General features: G+C 46.4%; 1 protein-coding gene across 3 annotated transcripts in view; it reads right to left on the bottom strand.

The window, feature by feature from the left end:
* The window catches only part of FLVCR2 (FLVCR choline and putative heme transporter 2), a 62,190-nt gene extending 35,088 nt beyond the window's left edge, over positions 1-27,102 (bottom strand). The window contains exon 1 of one of the 3 annotated variants that reach the window (XM_023546375.2): positions 25,974-27,102. In XM_023546375.2, coding sequence (XP_023402143.1) covers positions 25,974-26,732 — 759 coding nt within the window. In that variant the 5' untranslated portion in view covers positions 26,733-27,102. The remainder of the gene's footprint in view (positions 1-25,973) is intronic. The other 2 variants (XM_023546374.2, XM_023546376.2) reach the window with 2 other exon arrangements.
* Positions 27,103-27,303: the final 201 nt, after the last annotated feature.

The following is a 27,303-nucleotide window of genomic DNA, read 5'->3' as shown; positions in this document are numbered from 1 at the left end:
CTTTTCACTGACTTCCCCTTGCTTTTAAATTAGGGGCAAAAAATCCTAAACACAGACCACAAGGTTCTGCACACAGGGTCTGTCTGTCCTGCCCTGGTCTTCTACTTGCTCCTTGGGACCCAGCCACACTGGCTTCCTTTCTGTCTTTCAAGTGTCCAAAGCCTCCACATGCCCAAGGATCACAGGGCCTTTGCACAAGCTCCTTGGCCAGAACTAGAATGCCCTTCGTGGCTCTTTTTCATCTTGTAAATGCAGACATCCTTCAGTCTGAGCTCAAGTCATGCTTCCTCAGGGAAGCCTTCCTTTGATCTCTCACAGGTCCTTGAATAGGTAATTTCATATTTGTATGATTATTCAGTTAACACCAGGCTATAAGCTCTATGAAGGAAGGACTCATTTATCTCTACAGCCTAGCCACAACAACAGTAATCACAAGTAAAAAGTATTGAGCTCTACTTGGAGTGGAATCCTTCGGTGGCACAAACAGTTAAGTGTTCAACTACTAGCTGAAAGATTGGCAGTTCAAACCCACCCAGAGGCACCTCGGAAGAGAAGCCTGGCCATTTGTTTCTGAAAGGTCACAGCCTTGAAAACTCTATGGAGCAGTTCTACTCTGCACACTTGGGGTCCACATGAGTTGGAATGTATGGCAACTAACAACAACAACAACTATTACACGGAGTATCTCAAATAATCCTCACAACAACCCCAGAAAAGAGGGACCTAACATCGTCCCAATTGTTAAACGAAATAAAAATGGAATTCTGTGATTGACAAAATGGCATTAGTAGTCAAGTGGACAATGCCCCTAAGACTTGTCTTTACCGAAAACTTAAGCCTAGTTTTTCTGTACATGAGGCCACCTTCATTGGCTAATGAGATTCTGACAGCATTTTTCACCCTCATTGACCAATGAGATCCTGGCAGTGCTTCAACAGTAAATTGCATAAGCCAATCAAAAATAAGCTTCTGTGTGTGTGTGTTTTCAATAAAAAGCCAGTCACTGCTGATACTCTGCAGAGTACCCTTTCCACATGTGGTTTGATGCTACCTGATTCTTGAATCTTCTGCCCAAATAAACCTCATCTAATAGATTAATTTTATTATGACTCAGTTTCTTTTGACACAATTTTACAGATGATGCAGCTGGGGTGCATTAAGGTTAAGTCATTTGTGCCAGGTTCAGGGCTACAGGAAGCACAGGTGGAGTTTGCACACACAGCAGTTCTGAATCCAGTGCCTGCAAGCTTAATCACTGCAGTCTACTTCCCCCCAAAAGAGAGTGTTTAACAAAAAATGTGATTAATGGAGGGATGGATAGGCAGCCTGCGACACTAAATTTTCATTTTACCTTTTAACTCAAGGGTGATGTCTCAACACTGCTGCAATGTCAGTGGTCATAAGCAAGTGTCACAGTTAAAAACAGGTCTGTGCAGCCTGACTGAGAGCCATGCCTGAGGGCTCTGAGTGACAGGAAGAAATCACATCTTGTGCAATGTGTCACCTGTCTTTCTGGCTGAAGCATCTGGCAGAACAAGAATATTAAAACCAGAAAACCATCAAGCTGCCACTGGGATATGATTCCCACACCTGACCCTTCCATCCCCCTTTTAGGACCTAAACTCAAAAACCACCCATCACACAACAAAACACACATGCAACACTGGCCCTGAGACCCAAAGAACCACTGTCCCCATCACCAATCACACGGGGCACTCGACAAAGCCCTGAGTGAGAAGCTGAGCAAGAAGGCTGAGTCAGAATCCTGGCCCACCAAGCTGCCCTCTCAAATCCTGCCTGGTCATGGGTCAGAATATGCCCTGACCATCGAGGGACCATCCACAAAAGGCAGGGAGCTCTGTGTCAACACCATCTGAGGGCTTTAGTTCTAATGGCACAGGGACAGAATAGCTGGTGCTCATCTGAGTCCTTTGCTAAGGCCCCAGTCACCTCATCTTCCTGACCCTTCTTGTTAAGAGGTGGTGATCTCAGCAAACAGGTTCCTTACCCACCCAACTTCATTCCTTCTCTGCCCACTCCTGCTCCAGGCAGGCCATGCTCTCCAGAGAAAGCTGAGCACACCCTCAGTTCCAGGACTGGGCCCCAGCCGGCTCCAGTCAAATGGCTCATGTCTTTCCCCTGGGATCAACCATTAGGTCAGGGAAGGGCACATGTTGAGGGTCAGAAATGTCCCCTAATGGGTCAGTTGCTTTCCCTGTGGCAGAATCCTGGGCTTTAAGGCCTACATCAAATTGGTCTCCTCATAACCTAACCTGGGGCTCGCCTTGCTCTTTCAGGGGCTCACGCCTGTGCTCAGCTCTCTGTTTTAAGAGGAACCCTTTGCCTTTCCTCCTTTCCACGTCAACATTACTTGGAAGCATCATCTCTAGTGCAGTGGTTAAGAGCTCAGGCTCTGGGGTCAGAAAGATTAGAGTTCAAATCCTAGCTCTACCCCTTACTAGGTATGTGACTTCAGGCAAGTTTAATTCATCTGTTTGAGCCTGTTTCCTACCCTACAGAAGGACGATCATATGACCTCTCTCAATCATGGGATTCTTGTGAAGACTAAATGAGCTAACGATCATGGACTATTTAGCAGCATGCTTTGCACCTAGGAGGGACTCACTCCCCATCTGCCAACACGGGCTCTTCTACCCTTCACCTTCTTACCTAGCAATGGCCGCAGGCAGAGAGAGGTTCCAGTGGACTCACAAGACATACCTGATTTATTTACAACAGTTATGCAATCCCCCTATCCTGGTTCTCCTCCTCTTTTCTCCAGCTTCTTCCATCTACTTTTTCTAAATTCTCTGTCATCCTTGACTCTGTCCTCTCACTCCTCCCCTACATCTATTCTGTCCCAGGTACTCGGAAGTCCACTCTGAATCTGCCCCTTTCCCTTCAACCCTTTAGCCTTACTCCCAGACAACTGGAGATCTCTTTCCCAACCCACCTGCATGCTGTATTGAGGTTCACATTCCTCAACACTGCACAGCCCATGCAGTACCTGCACAAGGACCACCAAGGAGTAGCCGTCTCTGATGAAAGTAGGAAGTCCAAACTTGTGTCATGGATTGAATTGTGTCCCCCCAAAATATGTGTCAACTTGGTTAGGCCGTGATTCCCAGTATTGTGTGGTTGACCTCCATTTTGTGATTGCAATTTTTGTAGGTGTTATAAATCCTAACCTCTGCCTGTGGTTAAGGAGGAAAGATTATAGAATTAGGGTGGAATTTTAACACCCTTACTAAGGTCACGTTCCTGATCCAATATAAAGGGAGTTCCCTGTGGTGTGATATGTACCACCTTTTAACTTACAAGAGATAAAAGAAAAGGGGAACAAGGGGAGGGGGACCTCATACCACCAAGAAAGCAACACACTGGGAGCAGAGATGCCCTTTGGACCCAGGGTCCCTGCACCTGAGAAGCTCCTCAACCAGGGGGAGATTGATGACAAGGACCTTCCTCCAGAGTCAACAGAGAAAGAAAGACTTCCCCTGGGGCTGATACCCTGAATTTGGACTTGTAGCCTACTAGAGTGTGAAAGAAAAAATTTCTCTTCGTTAAAACCATCCACTTGTGGTATTTCTGTAATAGCAGCATTAGATGACTAAGACACTTGGCTTCCTTCAACCTAGTTTCAAACTACCTTTCCAGTCCCATCTTCTACTTTCCTATATGTCCCCTGTACTCCAGCCAAATTGGACTATTCACTATTCCAACCTTTCCATCGTTTAGTCTATATCTTTATCCATGCAGTTTCCTTGGTCAGAAAGTTCTCCTTTATTTTTTAATTTTTCAGTTCCTTCACAGAGTTGTCCGAGCTAGGCATGATCTCCTTGCTGTAAACTCCTCTAATCCTTTGGTTTCCAGACATTTTTTTCTTTTTCTTTGACAATACATGGTTTAATATATATACATGTGTATGTATGTATATATACGCATTTGCTTCTAAAGCTATTAATTCTTTGTTTCATTTAAACATTTTTTTCTAATTTATTTTAATTTTTGTTGTTGTGAATACACACAGCAGAGCATACACCAATTCGACAATTTCTACATGTACAACTCGGTGACACTGATTATATTCTTTGAGTTGTGCAACTATTCTCACCCTCCTTTTCTGAGTTGTTCCTCCTCCATTAACATAAACTCACTGCCCCCGAAGTTTCCTATCTAAATTTTCATGTTGTCTTTGACAATCTGATCCTGGTGCCTGGTAAACCGAACAGATGCTTGCTCAATAAGCAGGTGTTGAATGAATGAGATATAGTCAACTGGCATGTCAGGAAAATATCACTTTCATTCCAGATCTATCAGGTGAGCCCAGATCCAGGGAAAGATCTAGACAAGTATCTCATACAAAGTTTGCTATTTAACAAAACATCATTGAAGGTCCTTTTTAAATCACCTTATAAAAGGTAAATTGGGATTCAGTCTACGCTTCCACACACCAGGTTTGTTTAAAGCTTGTCAACCCATATGAGCAATCTTAAAGCGTGAAGTGTGACGCCATCCCCCACAAAGGGTGTTTTTACATGATGAGATAACTAGGTTGCTAATGTGTATATAGATATGTATACATAAAAAAAAAAATACACATATATAAATATACATATATGTACATACACATGTATGTATATACATACCTATATGCACATTAGAAAAGGTCTTACATAAAGATTAGTCTGAAGAGAAGGTTCATAGAATATGACAGTTGCGGGCACAGCATATATCAGAAAATTTAAGCTATGAAGACAAATGTCTTACTTATCCACTGCTACTATAACAAATACCACAAGAGGATGGCTTTAACAAATAGAAATGTATTTCCTTACAGTTTGAAAGGCTATAAATCTGAATTCAGGGCGCTGGCTGTAGGGGAAGGCTTTCTCTCTCTGTTGGTTCTAGGCGAAGGCCCTTGTCTTTTCTGAGCTTCTGCTTCTGGTCAATTTTCATGTAGCTTGGCATGTCCTTCCCCACCCCTCCCACCCCCGCCTTGCTTGTTTGTTTAATCTTTTATACCTCAAAAGAGATCGATTAAGGATACACCCTACACTAATCCTATCTCATTAGCATAACAAAGACAACCTATTCCCAAATGGGATTATAATAACCACAGGCATGGCGGTTAAGATTTACAATATACATTTGGAGGGGACATAAATTGAATCCATAACAACAAATATACGAAAATGTGGCTATTTAAAGGGTCACCTAGCTCTATACAGAATTTGTCAGCACTAAAAAAAACTAGTATTTGCTAAAAAATGTAGTATGCCAAAATTTCCATTCCCTCAATGAGCGGGATGACACAATAGTGGCAACAATGGACTCACACATATCAACGATTATGAAGATGGCGCAGGACCAGGCAACGTTTTGTTCTGCCACACACAAGGTTACTATGAGTCAGAGCCTATTTGAAGGCAATTAACAACAACAATTGCCGTTCCATATAAAAACATGCCCAGACGCTTCTGGGGTTATAAGAGACACATTTAGAAGACAGCTGAGCGGCTTGGCGTTGGCATCCCGGAGGTGTGGATAGCACTAGCAGGAAGGCCACCACTAAAGCACCATCTCCCCAGACCATGTCCACATGGCAAAACATGAGCAGCACTTGGAAGTGACTTCAAAGCTCATTGCCCATTCCCACACACTGGTGTGTGTATTTAAACACCACAAAGATGGTGCTATTTAGACAACTTTGCACACTCCAATATGTAATTCTAGTACTATAAATACCCTGCTCCCCCCTCAGCAAGTGTCATTTAAATGTTTATTTGCACCTGCTAATAACTGTTGTTGGATGCCTTTGATTCCAACTCATGGCGACCCTATAGGACAAAGTAAAACAGTCCCATAGGACTTCCAAGGCTATAATCTTTACAGATGCAGATTGCCACATCTTTCTCCCATGCAGCGGCTGGGGGGCTCTTACCACTGCCTTAGCAGGGCTTCTTAATGAATAACTAACCCGGGCAAAATAGAGCACAGACAGAGGCTCCCATGTCCCAAATGCAAGGGACTAGGTTAGAGCGGGAGTCCCTGGGTGGTGAAAACAGTTGATGTGCTCAGCTGTCAATTGAAAGGTTAGAGGTTCAAGTCCACCTAGAGGCACCTCAGGAGAAAAGCCTGGCAATCTACTTCAGAAAAACCAGCCATTGAAAACCCTATGGAGCACAGCTCTACTCTGACACATGCGGGGTTGCCATGAGTCAGAGTCAACTCAACAGCACGTGGTAAACCGGGAAGGTTAGAGTGAAAGCACTCTGCAAAAAAGCTACCTTTGGACCTATGAAGGGGGCTCAGCAAGAGGTCCTGGGACTGTCTGTGGATGCCCAAGAAAGAAGCAAGGAGAGGCCAGGATGGCTTCTCAGACACTGGAATACTGAAGAACTGAAAACACAGGGCTTGAATTTAATCATGAGTATGGGCCCCCTACTGCCCAGAAACACCAGATTGTTCCTAGGAAAATGCCACGGTCAGCGATAACAGTGCAGGCAAAGCCTGCTCATATGACTCTCTCTGAAAGCCCTTGGCTTCTTTTGAAAAGGCCAACTCACTCTTAAGGAGGTACCAGACCTTCAGGAATAAAAACAATCCTACTGGTTTGGGAAAAATCACTTACGAAAGGGGCTTACACGATAAAAGGCTAAGCTTATGTCTCTAAGAACTTAGGAAGCAGAGCCGCAGCTTGTCAATGCCACACTTTCTTAGAACCCCCTCCTCAACCACAGGGTTTGTTCACAAATCTGTGACTATGCTGGTGGCTGGCACTACCATGACACTCTGGAGGAAAAGAGGTTAAGGAAATGCAAGAAAGAACAGCTATTGAAATGAGGATTACCTACAATCATTGATTCCTAAAGAAGAAAACAATAGTAATAGCTGCTACTTACATTGTGTTCACCATGCAACAGGCACTGTCCTAAGCACTATATATACATTAACCCTTTCAATTCCTATTTTAAAATCGAGAAAACTTGGGTTTAAGTAGTAGCTTGCTCAAGGTCATGAACTAGTAAGCGACAGGGCTGGACTTCAAGTCCTCGGCCATGTGTACTAGAGTCTGTACTCTTAAGCATTATTCTCAAGGCTCAGGTCTTGGCTGCAGTTCAAACTAAAGAAACTAATATGTACTGAGCACCTACTGTGTGCTAGACAGTGTGCTAGATGATTTTTCACATGCTCTTTCATTTAATTCCTCACAACAGCCCCCTGAAGTCAGGATCATTATCTCCGATTTGGGTTTTTAGAGATAAGAAAACATCTGTAATTTGCCCAAGGCCAGCCAGCTTCCAATGGCAGAACTGAGATTCAAACCCATGGTTATCTGACTCCCAAGCCCTTGATGAACAAAGTGAATGTCACAGAAGGGTGAATGCCCACAAGAGCTGAAAACTCTTCCAGTCTTCAATGCTCTATTCTGTAATTTAAATGTATGTCCAGCTTGGGGGAAGCAATGGTCTATTTACCACTTAGTCATGACCTTTAGGATTTGTTCTTACGTGATGCTAAGTCTTTTTTTCTTTTTTCGTGTAGGTATTGTCTCCTCAACTCATTTGTCAGCACTTTGAGGGCAGGGACCTTGACTAACAACACTTCCTTACCTTACCATCCCTCCTGTCCCTAGCCCAGCACAATGCCAAGAACAGAGATGAAAGCCCAAATCACTGTTGGCGTCAACATGAAAAGGTCCTCTGTGCTGAAGGCTGACAGCCACTGGCTCACAGAACTGCCTCAATGACTCAGTTGAGAAAGAGGAAAAATAAGTGGGAGTCTTTCGAACCACCAGGTCAGCAGAGAACAGAGTGCAGACCTTACTGTCTCTCAACGTGGTACAAAGAGCATTCTTTACACTTGAAGTAGGCAAGGTGCAAATCCAGTAACCCAGTGCAGTCGAGTCGATTCCGACTCATTTCCACCCTACAGGACAGAGTAGAACTGCCCCATAGAGTTTCCGGCAAGGTGCAAAGCTCCATTCAAATGCTTTGGCACTTCCCACCAGCTCTGTCCCAGACTCCAGCACACAGCAGCCAACAGACACCTCCTCCAGTCCTGTGTGTTTTTGTTATGTTCAGCTTTACCACTCCCTGCCGTTTGACAGATGGTGGGAAAACGTCCCAAAGAAGAAGAACTGTCTGCTTTGTAACATGCTGCCATGTAACATGCTGTCATTCCTCAAGCTCGTTCGTGTGACAATAAATACAGTATCTCCCCTTATCCACAGGGGATATGTTCCAAGACCCTCTTTCCCTCATGGACGCCTGAAACCCAAGATAGTACTAAACCCTATATATACTATGTTTTGATCTATATGTACATATCTATGATGATGAAGTTTAATTTATAAGTTAGGCACAGTAAGAGATTAACAACAATAACTAATGCTAAAATAGAACAATTATAACAATATGCTGTAATAAAAGTTATGTGAATATGGTTACCAGGCAGGATGGAGCAAGAAGGCGTGAGATTTCATCATGCTACTCATTTAGCATTTTCAGACCACAGCTGATTTTGGGTAACAAGCTTCAGGAAGCAAAATCTCAGATGCGGGGAGGGGCATTACTGGGCAGAATTTCCTTGGTGACAGCCGTCCCATTCTTTTTTTTTTTTAAGTTGTCTGTTAGGTGAAAGTTCACAGTTCAAGTTAGCCCTCCCATTCTGGGTTTTGGTGGTGAAACTCTGACCCAGGCAAGTTACTCATGGCAGGCCCTGGGAGGGCTGTTGCTCAATGGGCTGCCCTGAATAAGACTCAGTTCCTCTCACTTGGGTGTATACTTCCAGAAAGAGAGTAGGCTCCACGTAGTTTTTTCCTAAGATGCCAACCTCATAAATTAACTAATACTCTGCCTCATGACCCCAGAGGGAAATCTGGAGAGAGAGGGAAAAAGCTCAATCTTGTACCAAGAAAACCCTTAGTCATCCAGGTCTAACATCATCCCAACAAAGCAGCACCATCAGATCTAGCCCTGTTATACAAGGAATGACTCAGGGACGTACTTAGGCAAAAATGTCTCCCAATATCCTGCTCTGATGTCACTTCCCCTCCTACCTGCCTGATATTTTCACCATTGCTTACTCCTTAAGTGGCTGGCTTACAGTCTAATCTCTCTTCCCTTAAATGTGAGCTCTTCAAAATCAGGGGCCTTATCTTTCCCATTCACTGCTATATCACCAGTGCTCAGAATGTTGCTTGGCAGAGTAGGTGTTCAATAAATATTTGTTCAATCAATGAAAGAAGGCTGTGGTGCATAGACCAAGAGGATGACAGCCTTCTTCCACTGACTCACATTTGTTGCAATGGGGAGACATGTCAATCGGAGAGACACAGGTAGGCCAGCTAGAGGGGATGTAATCCAGGACAAACAGAATTCAATGATAGAATACAGCACAGACAAAGACTGGATGACCAGGGGCCTATGTGGATTATCTACAAGGGATATTTGCAAAATATGACCCAAGGTGGGGGCATTCTAGTAAAAGCCATAGGATTTTTTTTTCTTTCCATTATGATAAAATAAAAAATAAAATAAAATAAATTTACCATTTTAGCCATTTTTAAGTATACAATTTTCAGTGGCACTAAGTTCATTCAAAATGTTGTGCAACCAGTACCACTCTCTATTTCAAGGCCATGGATCTTTGTGGGGTAGCATGAAAACACAGGGCCAGCCATACCTGGGGTGCCCTCTTCCCTAAGATAATGGGGAACCCTCTTCCCTAAAGGGAGACAGAAGAACTTGGGAAACAGAGACTTGTCAGCGACAAAATGTAACATCTTCACTAGGACTTCACAGGCCCCTTCATCCCCCATTCATTACTGATGATCATTGCTCCTTGGTAAATGTGAGGGGCCTTAGAGAGAATGTGGCAAGACCAGGACTACCAGGCCCTTAGAAGAAAAACTCTCACTCCTGGTCCCTATCTCCTGATGTTGTCATTGTTAGCTGCCATGGAATCGGCTCTCAACTCACATAGCAATCCCATGCACAGTGGGACAAAACATTGCCAGGTCCTACACCATCCCCATGATTGGATTATTGTGATCCACAGGGTTTTCACTGGCTGATTTTCGGAAGTAGATGGCCAGGCCTTTTTTCCTAGTCCATCTTAGTCTGGAAGCTCCGCTGAAACTTGTCCAGCATCATGGCAACACGCAAGCCTCCATTGACAGGCGGGTGGTGGGGCTGTGCATGAGGCACATTGTCCGGGAATCACATCTGAGCCTCCTGCAGTGGGGTCTGAATCAGTTCTATGCGCGTGTCCCCGTCACCATTTCCTATGTTGAAGAGGAGGCCCCGTAGCCACGTACAGACTTAAAACCTGCATTTTGCCATTCCTTGGCAAAAGGCCCTTGTATGTCAAGTTGTGAGCTTCTCGGAATCAAAAGGAACCAGAACTCCTGTAGCTACAGAATGGTTCCGCTCAAAAGGGTCAAATCAGGAAGTGCCTCTTCCTCTCTTTGCAGATGACAGGAACATTCTGGAACCCCGAAGCTCTGAGAGAGGCTCCCACAGCCTGAAGGGCCAGCGCTTACTCTGAACAAAGAGCTGACTGTGAAGGTAAGAATGTGAGCCTTATAAACGGAAGGTGTGGCTACAAGCCCAAGGCTGCTCTTCATGAGACAGAAGGGACATGATGTGTGTACAGGGAAGCTCTTTTACTCTCCTGTCAAGGGCTAAATTCAGAGTCTTCCCCCCCGTCCCCTTTAAGTTCAAGAAAGGACACTTGTTTAAAAATCAACATTCACATAGCATCTCACAGTTTTCAAAGCACCTGTACATCTAGTATATTACGTGAGCCTCAAAACAACCAGTGAGATCAACAGTAGGACTGCCATTGCGCAGATGAGGCACCTGAGGCCTGTGAAGGGCAGGTTGTTTCCTCCACTGCGTAAAAGAGTTTAAGCGACTGGCTGAAGTCCCAGAGTTAATAAGGTGTGAGGGCAACATCAGGACTTCTGGTTTTCCCCCTCCCAACCCTGTTCTCTTCACACTGGGCATCAGTAAGGCATCACGCAGCTGCATGTCCCAGGAATATGCGGTCTGGTGGGCTCACTGCAAGGAGTCTTGCTACATAAATATGGAGTGTGCTGACCGGTGAGCTCCTGGGAAATGTGTGGGTCACCACAAAATGCATAAGTATTTACTCTTATTTTATTATTATTTTTTAATAATCTTATCCGGACTGTGAATCAGAGGGTGGGTCAGAGAGAGGAGAGAATGAAGATGCCTCCAGAAGTCCCTAAACAAACTGGCAGTGAGTGATCTGGGCCCTGAGAACACAGCTTCCTTCCTCCTCACGACAGCCTTGAAAGAACCAAACACTAACAGAGATGACCCTCCTCACCCCACAAATAAAGCCTAGGTGAGGGATTGTTCAGATGCCTGTCCCAAGGCCACACAGCAGGCCAGAGGCTGAAGATGTCTCTTGGTGACCAGGGCAGTGACATAGAGTAAACATGAGGCTGGTGATGGGCTGGAAGGGCTCCAGAGAGCCAGAGAGTCTTGCCAGGCTCCACCTCCCAGCTCAGCCAGCCCCAAAGCGGGAGGGGCTTTACCACTCACTGCTCCCCCTGGCCACCACCTGTCTGCCAGTCTGTCATCTGCCATGCTGTGGTGACTTGCTTGTGGTACTGTGGTGACGTGCGTGTTGCTGTAATGCTGGAAGGTATGTCACCGATATTTCAAATACCAGCAGAGTCACTCATGGTGGACAGGTTTCGGCAGAGCTTCCAAGCTAAGACAGAGTAGGAAGAAAGGCCTGTGATCTACTTCTGAAAATCAGCCACTGAAAACCCTATTGATCACAACAGAATACTGTCTGATATGCTGCTGGAAGATGAGCCCCCTAAGTTACAAGGTACTCAAAATACACAGTGGCCACAACAGTGGACTCAAGCATACCAAAGGTCAAGAAGATAGTGCAATGTTTCATTCTGTTGTACATGGGGTTGCCATGGCGGCAACTAACAATAACAGCTCTCCCTGGAGACCCACTTCAGAGGCTTCAGGAGTTAAAAGATGCAAACCGGGAGGATTTTCTCAGGTGACCTACTGCCATCACCACCACCACTGTTACCTGCCATCAAGTTGATTATCCTGACGGTGCAATGGTTAAGTGCTTGGCTGTTAACCAAAACGTTGACGGTTCAAACCCACATAGCAGTTCTGAGGGAGAAAGACCTGGCAATCTACTTCCATAAAGATTACAGCCAAGAAAACCCTTTGGGACAGTACTACTCTGTCACATGTTAATCTTTATGGAACCAGATTGACAGGCCTTTCTCTTGCGGGGCCACTGGGTGAGTTCAAGAAGCCAACTTTTACGTTAGTAGCTGATGCAAACTGCTTTCCTACTACCCAGAGACCTCAAAGGGGGCCTAAGTACACATAAAGAAGAGAAGGATTAGTAAGGGGGCTGGGCCAAGTTGAATCCTCCCCATTCGGCCCCTCTGGGACCATGGCTGGCAAGTTATTAAATGGTATTCATTGAGAATGCCTGCAATCTACCTTCCAAAGATAATCTATCCCAAAGATAAAGCCTTCGATGGGGAAGCAATGGAAATTGGTATTGGAAAGAATGCTGACTGCAGACCTCCTGCAGCTATTCATCCTTCCATCCAAATATTCTCAACTGTGTGCTATGAGCAAGGTCTTTAAATTTTCCGTGTCTCAAGGCCCCGGCTGCCAAAGGGGGCTGATCTTTACCTAGAAGCCTGCTGACTCTGGCACTAGCCTCACTTATCAGCAGAGAGACTAGACAGATAGGTCTGCTTAAGTTTCAAACCAGGAACGAGAATCTGTCCAAAAAGATTCCAGAGAGAGCTATTGAGATGCCCTGAAGGCAGAAAGATCTAGAAGCTGGAATCCAGAGATAGCAGAGAGTTGCAGAGGAGGAGTTTGGTTTGGCTTCCACACCAGGAGTTCTCAAACTCCAGTAGATATGGAAATCACTGGGGGAGCATCGAAAACACAGATTTCTGGGCCCAACCCCAGGGAAGCTAATTCCTTGGGACAGATGCGGAGGCATTGGTGGTTCAGTGATAGAATTCTTGCCTCCCATGTGGGAGACTTGTGTTCAATTTCCGACCAATTTCATCTCACGAGCAGCCCACCACCCATCTGTCAGTGAAGGCTTGTGCGTTGTTATATGCTGACCAGGTTTCAGTGGAGCATCCAGACTAAGACAGACTAGGAAGAAAGGCCTGGTGACCTACTTCCAAAAAGCAGCCAACGACAACCCTGTGGATCACAAAGGTCTGATCCACAACTGACCGTGGCCAAGCAGTGTTTTGTTCTGTTGTACATGGGGTCACCATGAATTGGGAGCCGACTCAACAACATGAATAAGCTGGGGTGTCCAGCAGTCTGCATTTTAAACGAACACCCCAGTTGGTTCTAGTGCTGCAGGTACACAGACCACACTTTAAAAAGCACTACTGTCAACTGCCCCAAGGAAGAAAATCATGAGAAAAGTCTCAGCTGTAGGTTTCCCCCAGGTGTCCCAAGGCAGGGATGGTAGGAGAGAGACACTACTCCAGTGTCCAGCTCCTTGGTAGGGAAGGAATTGTCTCCTGGGTGAGCTCACGAGGATGACCCACAAACATGTCCAGCGCCATATAGGAAGCCCAGGAAAAAGGTCTGAGGAGGTGTTCTCTCTAACGGCAGCCACCACCCCAAACAAACAGCCCGTGGGAATGGCTCTCCACGGTTGTCACATTTTTGAGAGTAGGTGTCATAGCAAATAGCCTTGTGTACAGAGAGCTGCCTCTGGCACCAAAGGGGACCCAGCCATGTCAACCTGGTCACTACAGGCAGAAACCAGGAGAAATGAGGAGGTAAAAGAGGAGAACAAACAACCCCCAACCTTGCTACATCTGCCCCCTGCCCGCTCCTGGAACCGGCAGGGCTGTAATCAAAAGCAGTCTCTTGGAACTGAAAGGGGCTTGTGTTCACCTCCTCTCTGGAGAAGGAATCCAGATGAGGGCCAAAGCAAACACCGCTCCATCAGGAGGTTCCATGACACCCTGTCCCCAGGTCTAATCCTAAGATTTTGGTAAGCAAAGGAAATCCACCTCCTCCTCTCATCTCCCACTTCTGCAAACCCAGATGCCACTGCTGCTGTTACCTGTCCTCATGCTGGGGCAAGGCCACGTCCTTGAGCTGTGTGGGGGTGAGGGGCCCAGTTAAATTTTCTGCATGACATAAACAAAGAAAGATGCTTGCATTAGGTCAGAAAGCAGAAGAATCTGTCAAGTCACCAGAACCTGCAGAGTGACTCTCCATCTCTGAACACCTCACCAAAGACAAAGACCCATCATCCTGCAGAATCAAGGGAAGGGAGACACTGCCCTATGGGGTTAAGTTTAGGAATGGTCCTATGTACAAGTTAGGAGATAGAGAATAAAGAAGGAGGAAACACCAGCTTCCACCTTAACCCTATGGCTAAGCTCTGGCAGCGCAGTGGTTAAGAGCTCAGGCTGCAAACCAAAAAGTCAGTAGTTTGAATCCACCAGCCGTTCTGTGGAAACCCTATGGAGCAGTTCTACTCCGTCCTATAGGGTTGCTATGAGTCGGAATTGACTCAACAGCAAGGGGTTTGGTTTTTTGGTTTGGGTAATGGGGATCCAATACTCATCCTGCAATCCACACGGGGCTGTTTGATGTTGGGGTGGGTGGGCTGATGTCAAGGGAAGGACATCCTGTTAACAGCATTGCTGGAAAAAGATCAAAAGCCAGGAAGCAGAAAACAGCTGTGGCCACCTGATAAGCCTGGGCACCTACTTCCTTCAGAAGAGTCTTAGGGTTATGAGACACGTGTGATGTGCTGGGTGCAGGCCCAGTATCTGTGCCACTCCAGAGACCTCAAGGTCTTCACAGACCACAGCTCTTGTCACCACACTGGGAAAATAACACTGTCTCCCAGCACCAGCACTGATTGTAGTTTGAGTAGCTCTCAACGGGGACAAGTACCTATCAGGGCACTGCAGGAAACTTCCTGGAAGGGTCCATCCCCTCCTCTCCACCCAGCTCCTGCTCACTTCACTCACTTAGAATCAACTCAACCATCAGCTTCTCATGGAAGCTGCCCGCTTACTCCCAGTGCACTCCTCTGAGATAATGTTGGACATCTCCTATACCCTTAAGCCTGGCACAGGATAGTACTATAGGTTTAACTGACTTCTCCTTCTAGATCAGGGGCCCCCACAGAGAGGAGCCACTTACCTCTATTGGTGACAGTCCTGATACGTTCATTTAGCACTTCTTACCTGACAGATCTGGAAGCTAAAAGTCTTCCACCCATTGTTTCATCTAATCTTCTCATCATCTTTAGAAGTAGACAATACGAGTAGTCCCTGATTTACAACAAGGGCTCCCTTTGGATGGCTCTGTCATAAATTGGTTCAGATGTAAGTCAAATACCTGTTTTTTTTTTTTCTAGTTTTCATTATTATTGCCTTTTATTATCAGTATCTTTATAAATCCGGGAAACCCTGGTGGCGTAGTGGTTCAGAGCTAAAGCTGCAAACCAAAAGGTCAGTAGTTCGAATCCAAGAGGTGCCCCTTGGAAACCCTATGGGGCAGTTCTACTCTGTCTCATAGGTCGCTATGAGTTGGAATCAACTCGACAGCAATGGGTTTGGGTTTTTTTTTTTTTGGTTATAAATCTGATCTTTGAATATGTTTGAGTGAACATCTGAGAATGATAACAAATTACACTTTGCAACATTGTATGTAATCCATATTACTAACGACAAGAGGTACAAAAACAAAAACAGACCTTCGTGAGCGTGGTTTGTCGTAACTCAAACACGTTTTAAGTGGGGGACTACCGTATTATCCCCATGTTACAAAACAAGAAGCCAAAGGGTAAGGGACTTGTCAAAAGTCACACAGCAGACCGAAAGACTTGTGTTCTCTTGTGTTCTCTATACCCCTCCCCCCACCCCAGGTCTGCCACAGTTGACAGCACACAGTAAAAGCTCAATAGCTCTTTATTGACTGAGAAATAAGAAGTGAGCAACGCCATGAAGACAACCCAAGCATGGTAATCCCTTCCTCTAGCCAACCGAACTTTCCGTTAACTGATTGACCACCTTAATTCCTTTCAGGAAATGAAAACTGTTTATCATTTGGTTCACCCATTTGCAAACACCTGTCATGCCCACAGCCCTGCTGTGAGATATGCTGTTGTTAGTTGCCATGTGTGCAGAGTAGAACTGCTCCATAGGATTTTCCTTTTGGAAGCAGATTACCAAACCTATCTTTCAAAGTAACTCTGGGTGAGTTTGAACCACCAACCTTTTGGCTAATAGTCGAGCACTTAACCATATGTGCACTCGGGGACTTTTAGGAGAGGTGTATGAGTCAAGGAAGCCTTTGAGAGGTTTCCCATTTAGTCTGGAAGGGGGAGGGAAAAGGGGAAGAAAGTGGAAGGGAGGGGTAAGCACACAAAGCGCCAGCAAGCAAAGGCCAGCTTCCGAGTAAACCCAAGGAGCACACAGAGGTCCAGGGAACGCATTCCTCAGAGCAGAGAGGCTGATGAGGATTGAAAGGAGGAGGTGAGCAGGTTTCCCAGCCAGAGGGGAACACCTCACACATTCCAGGAGGCAATCATGGCGCCAGACTGGTCTGTGCACAAAGACAAGGCTGGGAGGTAAAAAAGACAGGCTGGATAGAAATGGGAGGGCGTGAGGTCCTGGAGTTTTACACGCAGAGTTTCAAAGTGATTCCATGGACTTAGTAGGTACCTACAACCATGCCTGGCCAAGGCAACAAGGTCAAGGTAGAATCCAGGCCAGGCCAACCTCAGCCTCCTCCCAGTGCACTGGGATTAGGAGCACCTGCAGTGATTCCATCTCACACTCCATCAGGGCCTTTCTTTCCCAGAGGGCTTTGAACCTATTCTCAGCACCTTCAGTGAATCAGAATTATAAGCCTCCCAACCAATAATCTGAAGGATGAGGGGCTGAGCTCCCAACTGCTTCCACCTGAACACAGGACCAGCACACTCCAAACCCATTGCCATCAGGTCAATTCCAACTCATAGAGACCCTATGGGACAGAGTAGAACTGCCCCATAGGGTTTCCAAGGCTGTAATCTTTACGGAAGCAGACTGCCACATCTTTCTCCCATGGAGCAGCTGGTGGGTTCAAACTGCCTGCCTTTCGGTTAGCAACCGAGTGCTTTAATCACTTTGCCACCGGGGTTCCTTGCACGCTCCAAACACATACTAACACAGCCCTGGCAAGCACTTGGCTCCAAGCAGAACAACGTCTCCCCATTGCATGCTGGTCTTCTGTCCTCGTGGTTTCAAAAATCACCAGATGCCATCCTCACCTGTAGGCCAGCTGGAACGACAGGAGCCTGGGCCCCTGCCCTGAGAGTCTGCTTAAGGAAGTGCAGGTGGGGCCCAGGCATCTCTGTTTTTCACTAGCCCCATGGGGGAGGTGGGTAAACAACAATTACTATTGTGTCCCCCAAACACAATTGAATTGTGTCCCCCAAAATATGTGTTGTAAATCTGAACCCCTATACTTGTGGACGTAATCCCATTTGGGAATAGGGTTTTCTTTGTTATATTGATGAGGCATTATCAGTGTAGAAAAAAACTGAAAACCAAACCCACTGCCGTCGAGTTGGTTCTGACTCATAGCAACCCTACAGGACAGAGTAGAACTGCCCCATAGAGTTTCCAAGGAGCGCCTGGTGGATTCAAACTGCCAACCTTTTGGTTAGCAGTCATAGCACTTAACCACTTAACCAGTGTAGGGTGTGCCTTCGATCTAATCCCTTCTGAGATATAAAAAGAGCAGATTAGGCACAGAGATCAAAAAACCAAACCCACTGCCATCTAGTCGATTCCGACTCATAGCCGCCCCATATAGTTTCCAAGGCTGTAAATCGCTATGGAAGAAGACTGCCACATCTTTCTCCTGCAGAGCCACTGGTGGTTTCGACCTTTTGGTTAGGAGTTGATCTCTTTAACCACTGAGCCACCCACCAGGGCTCCTTAGGCACAGAGACACGCAAGCAAAAAGGGGGGAAAGACAGATGAAACGTGGCAATCTCTAAGGAACGCCAAGAAGCTGAGACAGTGATTTTCCCTCAGAGCCGACAGAGAGAGCCTGTCCCTAGAGCTGGTGCCCTGAATTCAGACGTCTATTCTCCTAAACTGTAAGAAAATAAATTTGTGTTTGTTAAAGCCACCCACTTGTGGTATTCCTTTTATAGCACGGAAACTAAGTCAACCACGTTAGGGGCGCACAGGCCTAGCTTTCTCCCCAGAGCTGCTGGCCTCAGTTTGTCTTCACCTGCCCACATCTTTGAGGAAGGAGAAAGCCGAACTGGAATTCAGTTCCATGTTCCCCTCCCAGAATTCTCAAACTGGCAGTTTTATCTGACCCACAATTTTAAAACACAGAAGGTAATTTAAAAAAAAACAAAGCATTTTTTAAAAATTTGTTACCAGCATTTAAAAAACAGATTTCACACAAAAATCTGGATTTCTGGTTTCTCTTTAAAGAAAAGAGTGAGAAGACCAGGCAATTCTGGGTCACACTTCCTATGTCAACAACTGGCTAGAGGGAAAACAGCTGCTCCCTGTAGAAGGGACATGTGCTCTCCCATTACTCTCACACCACTTACACTAGGACCACTTCACTCATTTATATGACTGGGCTAGCCCCAGGAGCATTGTGGGAGTGGTCCCGGAGCCACCCCATCTCACTTCAGGCACTGCTAGGCTTGTTCTGCACTCCCAGCCCCTGCCTATTCTATTCCTCTTCCTTCTAACGCATAATGGGAGGCCAGAGACTGGCTGCTCACGTGGGCAAGCATTTTGTGTGCCTTAAGTAACAGCAACAAACAACGGACAAGAACATAAGTGTTTGCCTTCACCTCCCCAAACTTCACTCAGACCTTGAAAGGCCTCTGACATCAGAAGAGCCGAATGAGTAGCCTGACTTTTCAGCACAGTCATGTGGCCATGATCTTGGAACAAGAATCAGCTGACCACCCACCTTATGACTCTAACTCCCAAGTCAACCTCAGGGGCTCTTTTCATGTTCACTCGCTGGGTGACGCCATATGATCAGCCTGTCCAGCAAACACAACCTCCTCAGCTGGAGTCAACTTCCTAGAGCCCATTTTTACCCACTAGAATCTGATTTCCACCGCTGAAATCTCATCACCGTTTTAGACCTGCAATGTCCAGCCTGACTACTGAACACAACTCACCACTTGCTGGGAAACATGGCTAGCCCAAATTGAGAAGTGCTATAAGTGTAAAAGGAGTTCCTGGGTGGTGCAAATGGATAGGCACCGGACTACTAGAGGCTCTAACCCACCCAGAGACACCTCAGAAGAAAGGCCTGGCAACCTGTTTCCAAAAGGTCACAGCCTTAAAAATCCTATGGAGTGCAGTTTTACTTTGCACACATGCTGTCGCCATGAGTCAGAATCAACTTGAGAGCAACTAACAACAACATAAGTATAGAACACACACTGGCTTCCAAAGGCTTAGCATGAAAAACAGAATGTAAAACAGCTGATTAGCAATTTTATTGTACTGATTACACACTGAAATATTTGATTAAATAAAATATATTACTAAAATTAACTTCATCTGTTTTCTTTTTTATCTTTTTTAATGTGCCTACTAGAAAATTTAGATATATATGTGGTCTGCATTTGTAGCTTACATTATACTTCTATTAGACAGCACTATTCTAGACAGCCAGGACGGCTTCTACGCCACTGCTTTGGTAAGGTTACTGCATTTCTTTACCTCTAAGAGCAAATGGATTCTCTCCTACTCTATTTCTGGATGGCACTAAGCCCCCTTCGCCTGGTGATGCAGGCCCCTCATCTGAGCTGGAGCTGACCTTGAAGATCCTTTCCAGCTCCTACATCTATCTTGTCCTGTGCCACTAAGTTATCACAGATTCTGGAACACAAGGCTTTCTTCCAACCCTTGCATTTTAACAATGTGTGCACATCACTCAAAACCCCATACAGATCATTTTCCTTTGAAACAATGCGGCAAGTGTTGCTAAAAAATGCCAGGCTGTTACCACCTAAGAGCAACTGGTGAGAACATGCCAAGGAAAGGGGAGAGCCTCAACTGCATCGAGGTGGGAGGTTTGGCTTCCCTTTCTCACCCTAGCTCAGGATTCCTGTTTTCTTCTTCCCACAGCTCCCAGCTCCACCTGCTTGACTACTGAGAAGGCAAAGTGCTATGCGAAAGAGGTAGAATTGGTCTTCTAGCAACTTACAACTCAGTGAGTGGGGTTGTTAGCTGCTGTCGAGTTTGCCAGGCTCAGAACAATCCTGCACACAATGGAATGAAATGCTGCCCAGTCCTGTGCCATCCCCATGAATTGGCTACAAGCCATTGGGATCCATAGCATTTCATTGGCTGGCTTTCAGAAGTAGATTGCCAGGCCTTCCTTCCTAGTCCATCTAGTCTAGAAGCTCTGCTAAAACCTTTTGGCATCAAGCCTCCACTGACACATGGGTGGTGGCTATGCATGAGGTGCCTTCGCTGGGAATTGAACTTGGGTCTCCTACATGGAAAGCAAGACTTCTTTCTGCTCCCACTCCAGGAGATGGGGAGACAATGCTAATACCAGGCATCTCAAAACAGATGACAAGTGCTGAGACCTCAAGCTCTAGAGAAAATTGCATGAAACCTCATTACCACCAATGACCCTCAAGAAAAGAGGGGTGAGTGGCGTCTGGGGTCTTAAAAGCTTCTGAGCAGCCATCTAAGATACATCAATTGGTCCCATCCCACTTGGAGCGAAGGAGAATGAAGAAAACCAAAGACATAATGAAAATATTAGCCCAAAGGACTAAACGACCACATAAACCAGAGGCTCCACCAGCCTGAAACCAGAAGAACTAGATGGTGCCCAGCTACTACCAATGACCGCCCTGATACAACAGAGTCTTGGACACAGCAGGAGAAAAATGTAAAACAGAACTCAAATTCACATTAAAAAACCCAAACTTAATGGTCTGACAGAGACTGGAAGAACCCCCGAAATTATGGCCCCCATATGTACTGTTAACCCAGAACTGAAACCATTCCCAAAGCCCACTCTTCAGACAAAGATTAGACAGGACTGTAAAACAAAAAATAATACGCGTGAGGAACGCGCTTCTTAGTTCAGTTAGATATACGAGACCAAATGTCTCCTGTCCAAAAGCAGGATGAGAAGGCAAGAAGGGGCAGGAACTGGCTGGACACAGGGAACCAGGGAGGGCGTGGGTGAGGAGGGTGGGTATGCTGTCACATTGTGGGGATTGCAACTAATGTCGCAAAACAATGTGTATGAAATTTTGTACAAGAAATTAACTTGAGCTGTAAACTTTCACCTAGAGCAAAAAAAAAAAAGAGGGGCAAAATTAGAATCTCAGAATTCCACTTTTTAAAAATATATATATATTCTTTGTCATTTTTGCTTATTCTGTAATATTTCCTTGGACTTGGGCAGACATGGCTGTGGCAGCATGCTTGTCCATATTCCCACTTTTGCCTTTTTGAATATGTGCCAAATAAAACTTTCTTTTTGCTTAACAAAACTTTGTGATGTTTTTACCCTAGAAGAGCAGCAAAGCTCAAGTTGCTCTGTTGATATTCCTCCTCCATTTAGCTAAGCTGTATTCAGACCAAAAAGAGGCTAAAACACAGAGAGAAGCAGTCATCTCCACATGAGGAAGCATAAGCAACTCAGCTGCTCATAACATCTATTTTGACACAGAGGTTAAGCTTAAAAGAACACACTAAATGGATGGCTCCGTGATGTAAATACACCCTGTCAGAGTGTTTTTAAATGTAAAATTCTTAGCACTTCCTGACCTTGGGGAAGGGAAAAGAAACAAAAAAACCAAACCCGTTGCTGTCCGGTAGATTCTGACTCATAGCGACCCTACAGGACAGAGCAGAACTGCCCCATAGAGTTTCCAAGGAGCACCTGGAGGATTCGAACTGCCAACCTTTTGGTTAGCAGACGTAGCTCTCAACCACTAAGTCACCGGGGTTTCCTTGGGGAGGAGAGGAGTAGCGAATGAGTATTCCTATTAAATTTTAAAGATATATCTGGTGGTAAATTCTCTCACAGTTGTGTGAAGGGTAGTGTGGAAATCTATTAGTTTCGACTTTATGGTCAACAAAAAAAAGTGTTGGATTCTCCTACTGAGAGGGCTTCTCTCAGTTAGCTCTCCTTCCCTCCCCAAACAGTGGATTTGAGATTGCAATGACCTTGTCTAAACCCTGTTCTGCTGCTAATAAGGAGATTTAACCCTCCGGAAAGGAGCCCTGGGGGCACAGTGGTTAAGTGCTCAGCTAATATGAACAGGACTTGAAGCACTTACTGATGAAAATCAGACTACAGCCTTCAGTACGGATTACACCTCAACATAAAACAAAAATCCTCACTGCTGGACCAATAAGCAACATTGTGATAAATGGAGAAAAGACTGAAGTTGTCAAGGATTTCATCTTACTTGGATCCACAATTAACACCCATGGAAGCAGTAGCCAAGAAATCAAATGACACATTGCATTGGGCAAATCTGCTGCAAAAGACCTCTTTAAAACGTTAAAAAAGCAAAGATGTCACCTTGAAGACAAAGATGTACCTGACCCAAGCCATGGTGTTTTCAATCACCTCCTACGCATGCAAAAGCCAGACGATGAAAAAGAAAGACCAAAAAGAATTGACACCTTTGAACTGTGGTGTTGGCGAAGAAAGAATGAACAAATCTGTCTTGGAAGAAGTACAACCACAACGCTCCTTAGAAGCAAGGATGGTGAGACTACGTCTCACATACATTGGACATGTTATCAGGAGGGATCAATCCCTGGAGAAGGACAGACATCATGCTTGGTAAAGTAGAAGGACAGCAGGAAAAAAGGAAGACCTTCAATGAGATGGATTGACACAGTGGCTGCAACACTGGGCTCAAGCATAACAGTGATTGTGAGGATGGTGCAGGACCAAGCAGTGTTCTGTTGTACACTGGGTCGCTATGAGTCGGAACAAACTCAACGGCAGCTGACAACAATAATAACTAACTGAAAGGTCTGTGGTTCAAACCCGTCAGCCACTCCACTGGAGAAAAGACCTGGCAATCTGCTCCCATAAAGATTACAGTCTAGGAAACCCTATGGGACTGTTCTACTGTGCACTACAGGGTCCATGAATGTCAGAATCGACTCGACAGTAAGACAGGGAGCTAAAGCTCTGAGATCAGAGGGTGCCTGTTTGAGAAATAGAAAAGAGACTGCTGTGGTTAGAGAAGAAATAAGTAAAAGAGAAATAGACTATACTATCAGGGTGGTAATAGGGGGTTGAGTGTGGAACCTAGAGACTTAGTAAGACCAGGAACAGCGGGGCCTCAAATCTGCAAACAAAATAACAAGAAATGGGCCACCGTGCAGAAACAAAGCCATTCCCCAGAACGATGGGGCAGGGTATCTAAAAATAGCCCACAAACTCCTTTAAAGTTGTTTCAAAAGCAGCTGGAGAAAATCAGGCCCAGGGACATGCACAGAACATCCACCTGTGACCGCTGTGTGACCTTCCACCAGGGGCAGCCGGAGATTCAAACCAGGGGAGCGAGAGACTGTGCAGGCGTGACACCCCATAATAAGTCCTGCTACTAATCCCAGAGGCCTCCAGGACAGGAGCCATCTTGGAAGGCTGCTGTGTGCGCACCTTAGTCAACATGTCCCCACCTGTGCCTATGAATAAACGTGAATCATTTCCCGCCCAAGAACTTTTAAAAACTCGGCCCGTCTTTTGTTCTATGAGATGAGGGTATGCGTTGCTCTAGGCCCTCCTCGTCTCCGCTTGTAAGCCTCTTCGATAAAGCTTTGCTGGTGTGGAAAACTACGTGCCTTACCTGCTCACTCTTGACCAGTAAGAGGCAAGAACCTTATTCCGTTAACAACAGCACACAACAATAACCCTCTGGAAGCTTGAAAGCTTCCTCCTTCTCTCAAGCTTTGTTGTTGTTAGCTGCCATTGAGACTTGGACCCTGACTCATGGCGACCCCACGCACAATGGAATGAAGCGCTGCCAGGTCCCATGGCTGCGGACCAGACCGTTGTGATCCATAGGGTTTCACTGGCTCATTTTCCGAAGTAGATCACCAGGCTTTTCTCCCTACTTGTTTTAGTCTGGAAGCTCTGTGGAAACCTGTTCAGCATCACAGCCTCCACTGAGAGACAGGTGGTAGCTGTGCATGAGGGGCATTGCCTGGGAATCAAAATGGGTCGACTGCATGGAAGGTGAGAAGTCTACCACTGAACCATCAATGTCCCCATCTCCCAGATTCACCCTCCTGTAAAGGAAAAATCTAATACAGTGCAAAACCCACCAGCAGGACTACAATGAGGATGCTAAAATTCAGCCATACCACCTTGGAGAACTGGGGAGGGGGTGGTGCTGATAAATGTCACCCTCAATACCTATTTATAAATTGCCGTGAATAAAAGATCCATCTAGTTATTCATACCAAGGCCTCTAGTCAATTCAATCTTCAGGAACATTTAAATCAATAAGTAAAAACTGTCAAGGGATTTTATTTTGCTTATTTGTGTGCTGGAAACACTGGTGGTGTAGTGGTTAAGAGCTACATACGTCTGCTAACCAAAAGGTCAGCAGTTCGAATCTACCAGGTGCTTCTTGGAAACTCTATGGGGCAGTTCTACTCTGTCCTATAGGGTCACTATGAGTCGGAATGGACTCGATGGCAACAGGTTTCAACAGGTTATTTGTGTGCTAGATGTGGCCTGTTTGCTTTCACTGACTGCCGACACTATTACCCAAGTGGTAGGTAGCACTGAAACTGGGAGTGGGAAAATTTAGCTCAAGTTACCTTCCTGGCAGGTAAAGATAAACAGAATGGAAATTTGCCTATAGAGAAGTTTTGGAAAGCTTTTGTCCCAAACGACAAATTTCTAAACCAAAGGTTGAAATTTCTAAATAAAATTAACAAGTAAGAGAAAATAGGCCTATGAGAATTAAGGGTTGCTGGTAATTTGTTAAACATGTAGCCATGACTACATGTACTTGGAAAGAAGTGAGACACAGAGGCAGTGGTCCAGATAAAGAAGGACCCCATAAATATTTGCTTAAAATATTTGGAAAGGGCAATCAAATTCATTTGTCTGAATAACACGCCTAACCTTCTGGGTCATAACCCTACTGAGATGCAAAGAATTTGGGATTCTCCTTCTAAAAGCAAGGGAAGAGAAGGGATGAAGATATGAGCTACTCAAACCAGATGCTTTTCTAGGCCTTGGAAATTCAGGTTGAGATTTCTGCTCCATCCTCCTGGACTTGGTTCTAGATGCCACAGAATGAGTTTGGCACCAAGCATTGTCCCCACTGTCCTGCCTTCATCTGTGTGTAAAGAAGGAAAGAACACTGCCCAAACTATGGCAACCAGGGCACAGCTCTGCAATCCTCTTTGTACAGGAGATACAGGACTCTAGGAAAGCCAGCTGGGCTCAAAACACCTGCTAAGTGCTGATAACCCCAGAATAGTGGCTGATGGCTACCATGTCTGATGCTCAGGGGCTATTGTCCAAGAAAGAATAGGTTTAGTGAAATCACAAGACTAAGATGGTGAACTGAGACAGGTCAGGAGTAAGACCATCAAAGCAGGGTATATTCTAGAAGACTACTTTCAGCTGAGGGAAGAGAAAAGTGGGACAAAGTTTCCCTCCTTTAATTTCCCCATACTTCTCTTACCCAAATACCCAGTCACAATCACCCAATCACAATGTCACCCCAGTCACAAAGTTAATCAGAGTCACAGACACTACTGAAGGGTCAGAAAATTCATCTCCCACACATTTAAACAGGTAGGAACAATCTAACACAGTCACACAAGGGTATGACGCCCACAACTCTGACTGTTCACAAGCAACTTTACCAACCTGATTGCCAAAGACAGCCACCGAGCAGGCTGTTGAAACTTCACTAGCCCCGAACCAGACAGAAGCGATGCGGGAGGGCATGCCCAGGATGAAGACCTGGGCCACCGAGCAGATGACCTGGCCCAGTATGGTGACTGGGAAGAGATGCGGCTGCAGGCTGCCCAACTTCACCCAGGCACCCAAGCAGTTGAGAGCTGAGCCGGTGAGAGCGATGGTGCGCAGGCCGAATTTCTCCAGCAGCCAGGCCACTGGCAGGAGCAGGGGGATGTAGGTCAACATGTAACACATGGACAGCCAGTCGATGGCAAAGGCACTGACCCCATAGAAGTGCATGAAGATGTTATTGATGGAGCCGTACTGGATCCACTGGAAGGCGTTGCACATGGAGTAGCAGCTGAACACCAGGACCACGGCCCAGCGGCGCTTGCTCACCTTGATCACGCTGAGGTCTTCTGGGCCAGAGCCACTGGGATGGGACAGGGCACTGGGGCGGGCCAAGGCACTGGGGTAGGCCGAGACGCTGGGGTGGATGGAGACGCTCGGGTGGATGGAGACGCTGGGGTGGATGGAGACGCTGGGATGGGCCGACACGCTGGGGTGGGTCGAGATGCTGGGGTGGGCCGAGACGCTGAGGTGTACAGACGCGCTAGGATGGGCCGACATGCTGGGGTGGGCCGAGTCGCTGGGGTCTGCGTGGGGTGCAGACTCTTGTGCACAAGCGCCATCGCCCTCCTCCGCCTTGAAATCTTCATTGCCCATGACCACAGCCTTCCCTGGCGCCCTGGGTCCAGGAGCCCTGGACAGGTGCTGAGGGCGCCGGCAGTCTTAGGGAATAGTGGGCTCGGCTGGTCCCCTAGAGCTGACAGGCCACTTGCTCCCGCCTGCCCCAAAAGAAACGGAGACCTGCGGCTGCGTGAATTCGCGAACGCGGCTCCCGGCGTTCGCCCCCGAGTTCTGCTCCCACCTTTCCTCGGGGCTCCCTCCCCGACCCGCGGCGGCCGCTGTCTGTTCCCCAGGCAGGCCTCAGACGCCTCAGCCCGGCCCTCGCTGCCCCTGCCTTGGGCCGCTCCAAGGCGTTCTGCCCAAGTTCAGTCCCCTGCGTCCGGGAAGAAGTTCGCTCCCCCGGCAGCTGGGGCCTCGCCCCTTCGGGACAGCTTGAGCGCCCCGCCCCCGCCCTGCCCGGTTCCCCCCACCCCCCTACTCCACCCCTCACCCCCTCCCGCCTTCTCGAGTTTAGCGGCTAGCAGCGCAGTTGTTTCGCCACAGCCTGCGGGATACATTCCTCCCTCACGCCCCGGGCACCATGGAAACCGCCCGGTTACCCCCACCC

The sequence above is a fragment of the Loxodonta africana genome, chromosome 10 (genome assembly GCF_030014295.1).
Source record: "Loxodonta africana isolate mLoxAfr1 chromosome 10, mLoxAfr1.hap2, whole genome shotgun sequence".
Lineage (NCBI taxonomy): Eukaryota > Metazoa > Chordata > Mammalia > Proboscidea > Elephantidae > Loxodonta > Loxodonta africana.
The sequence above is the reverse complement of the archived record's forward strand: the minus strand, read 5'-3'. Positions and strand labels throughout refer to the sequence as shown.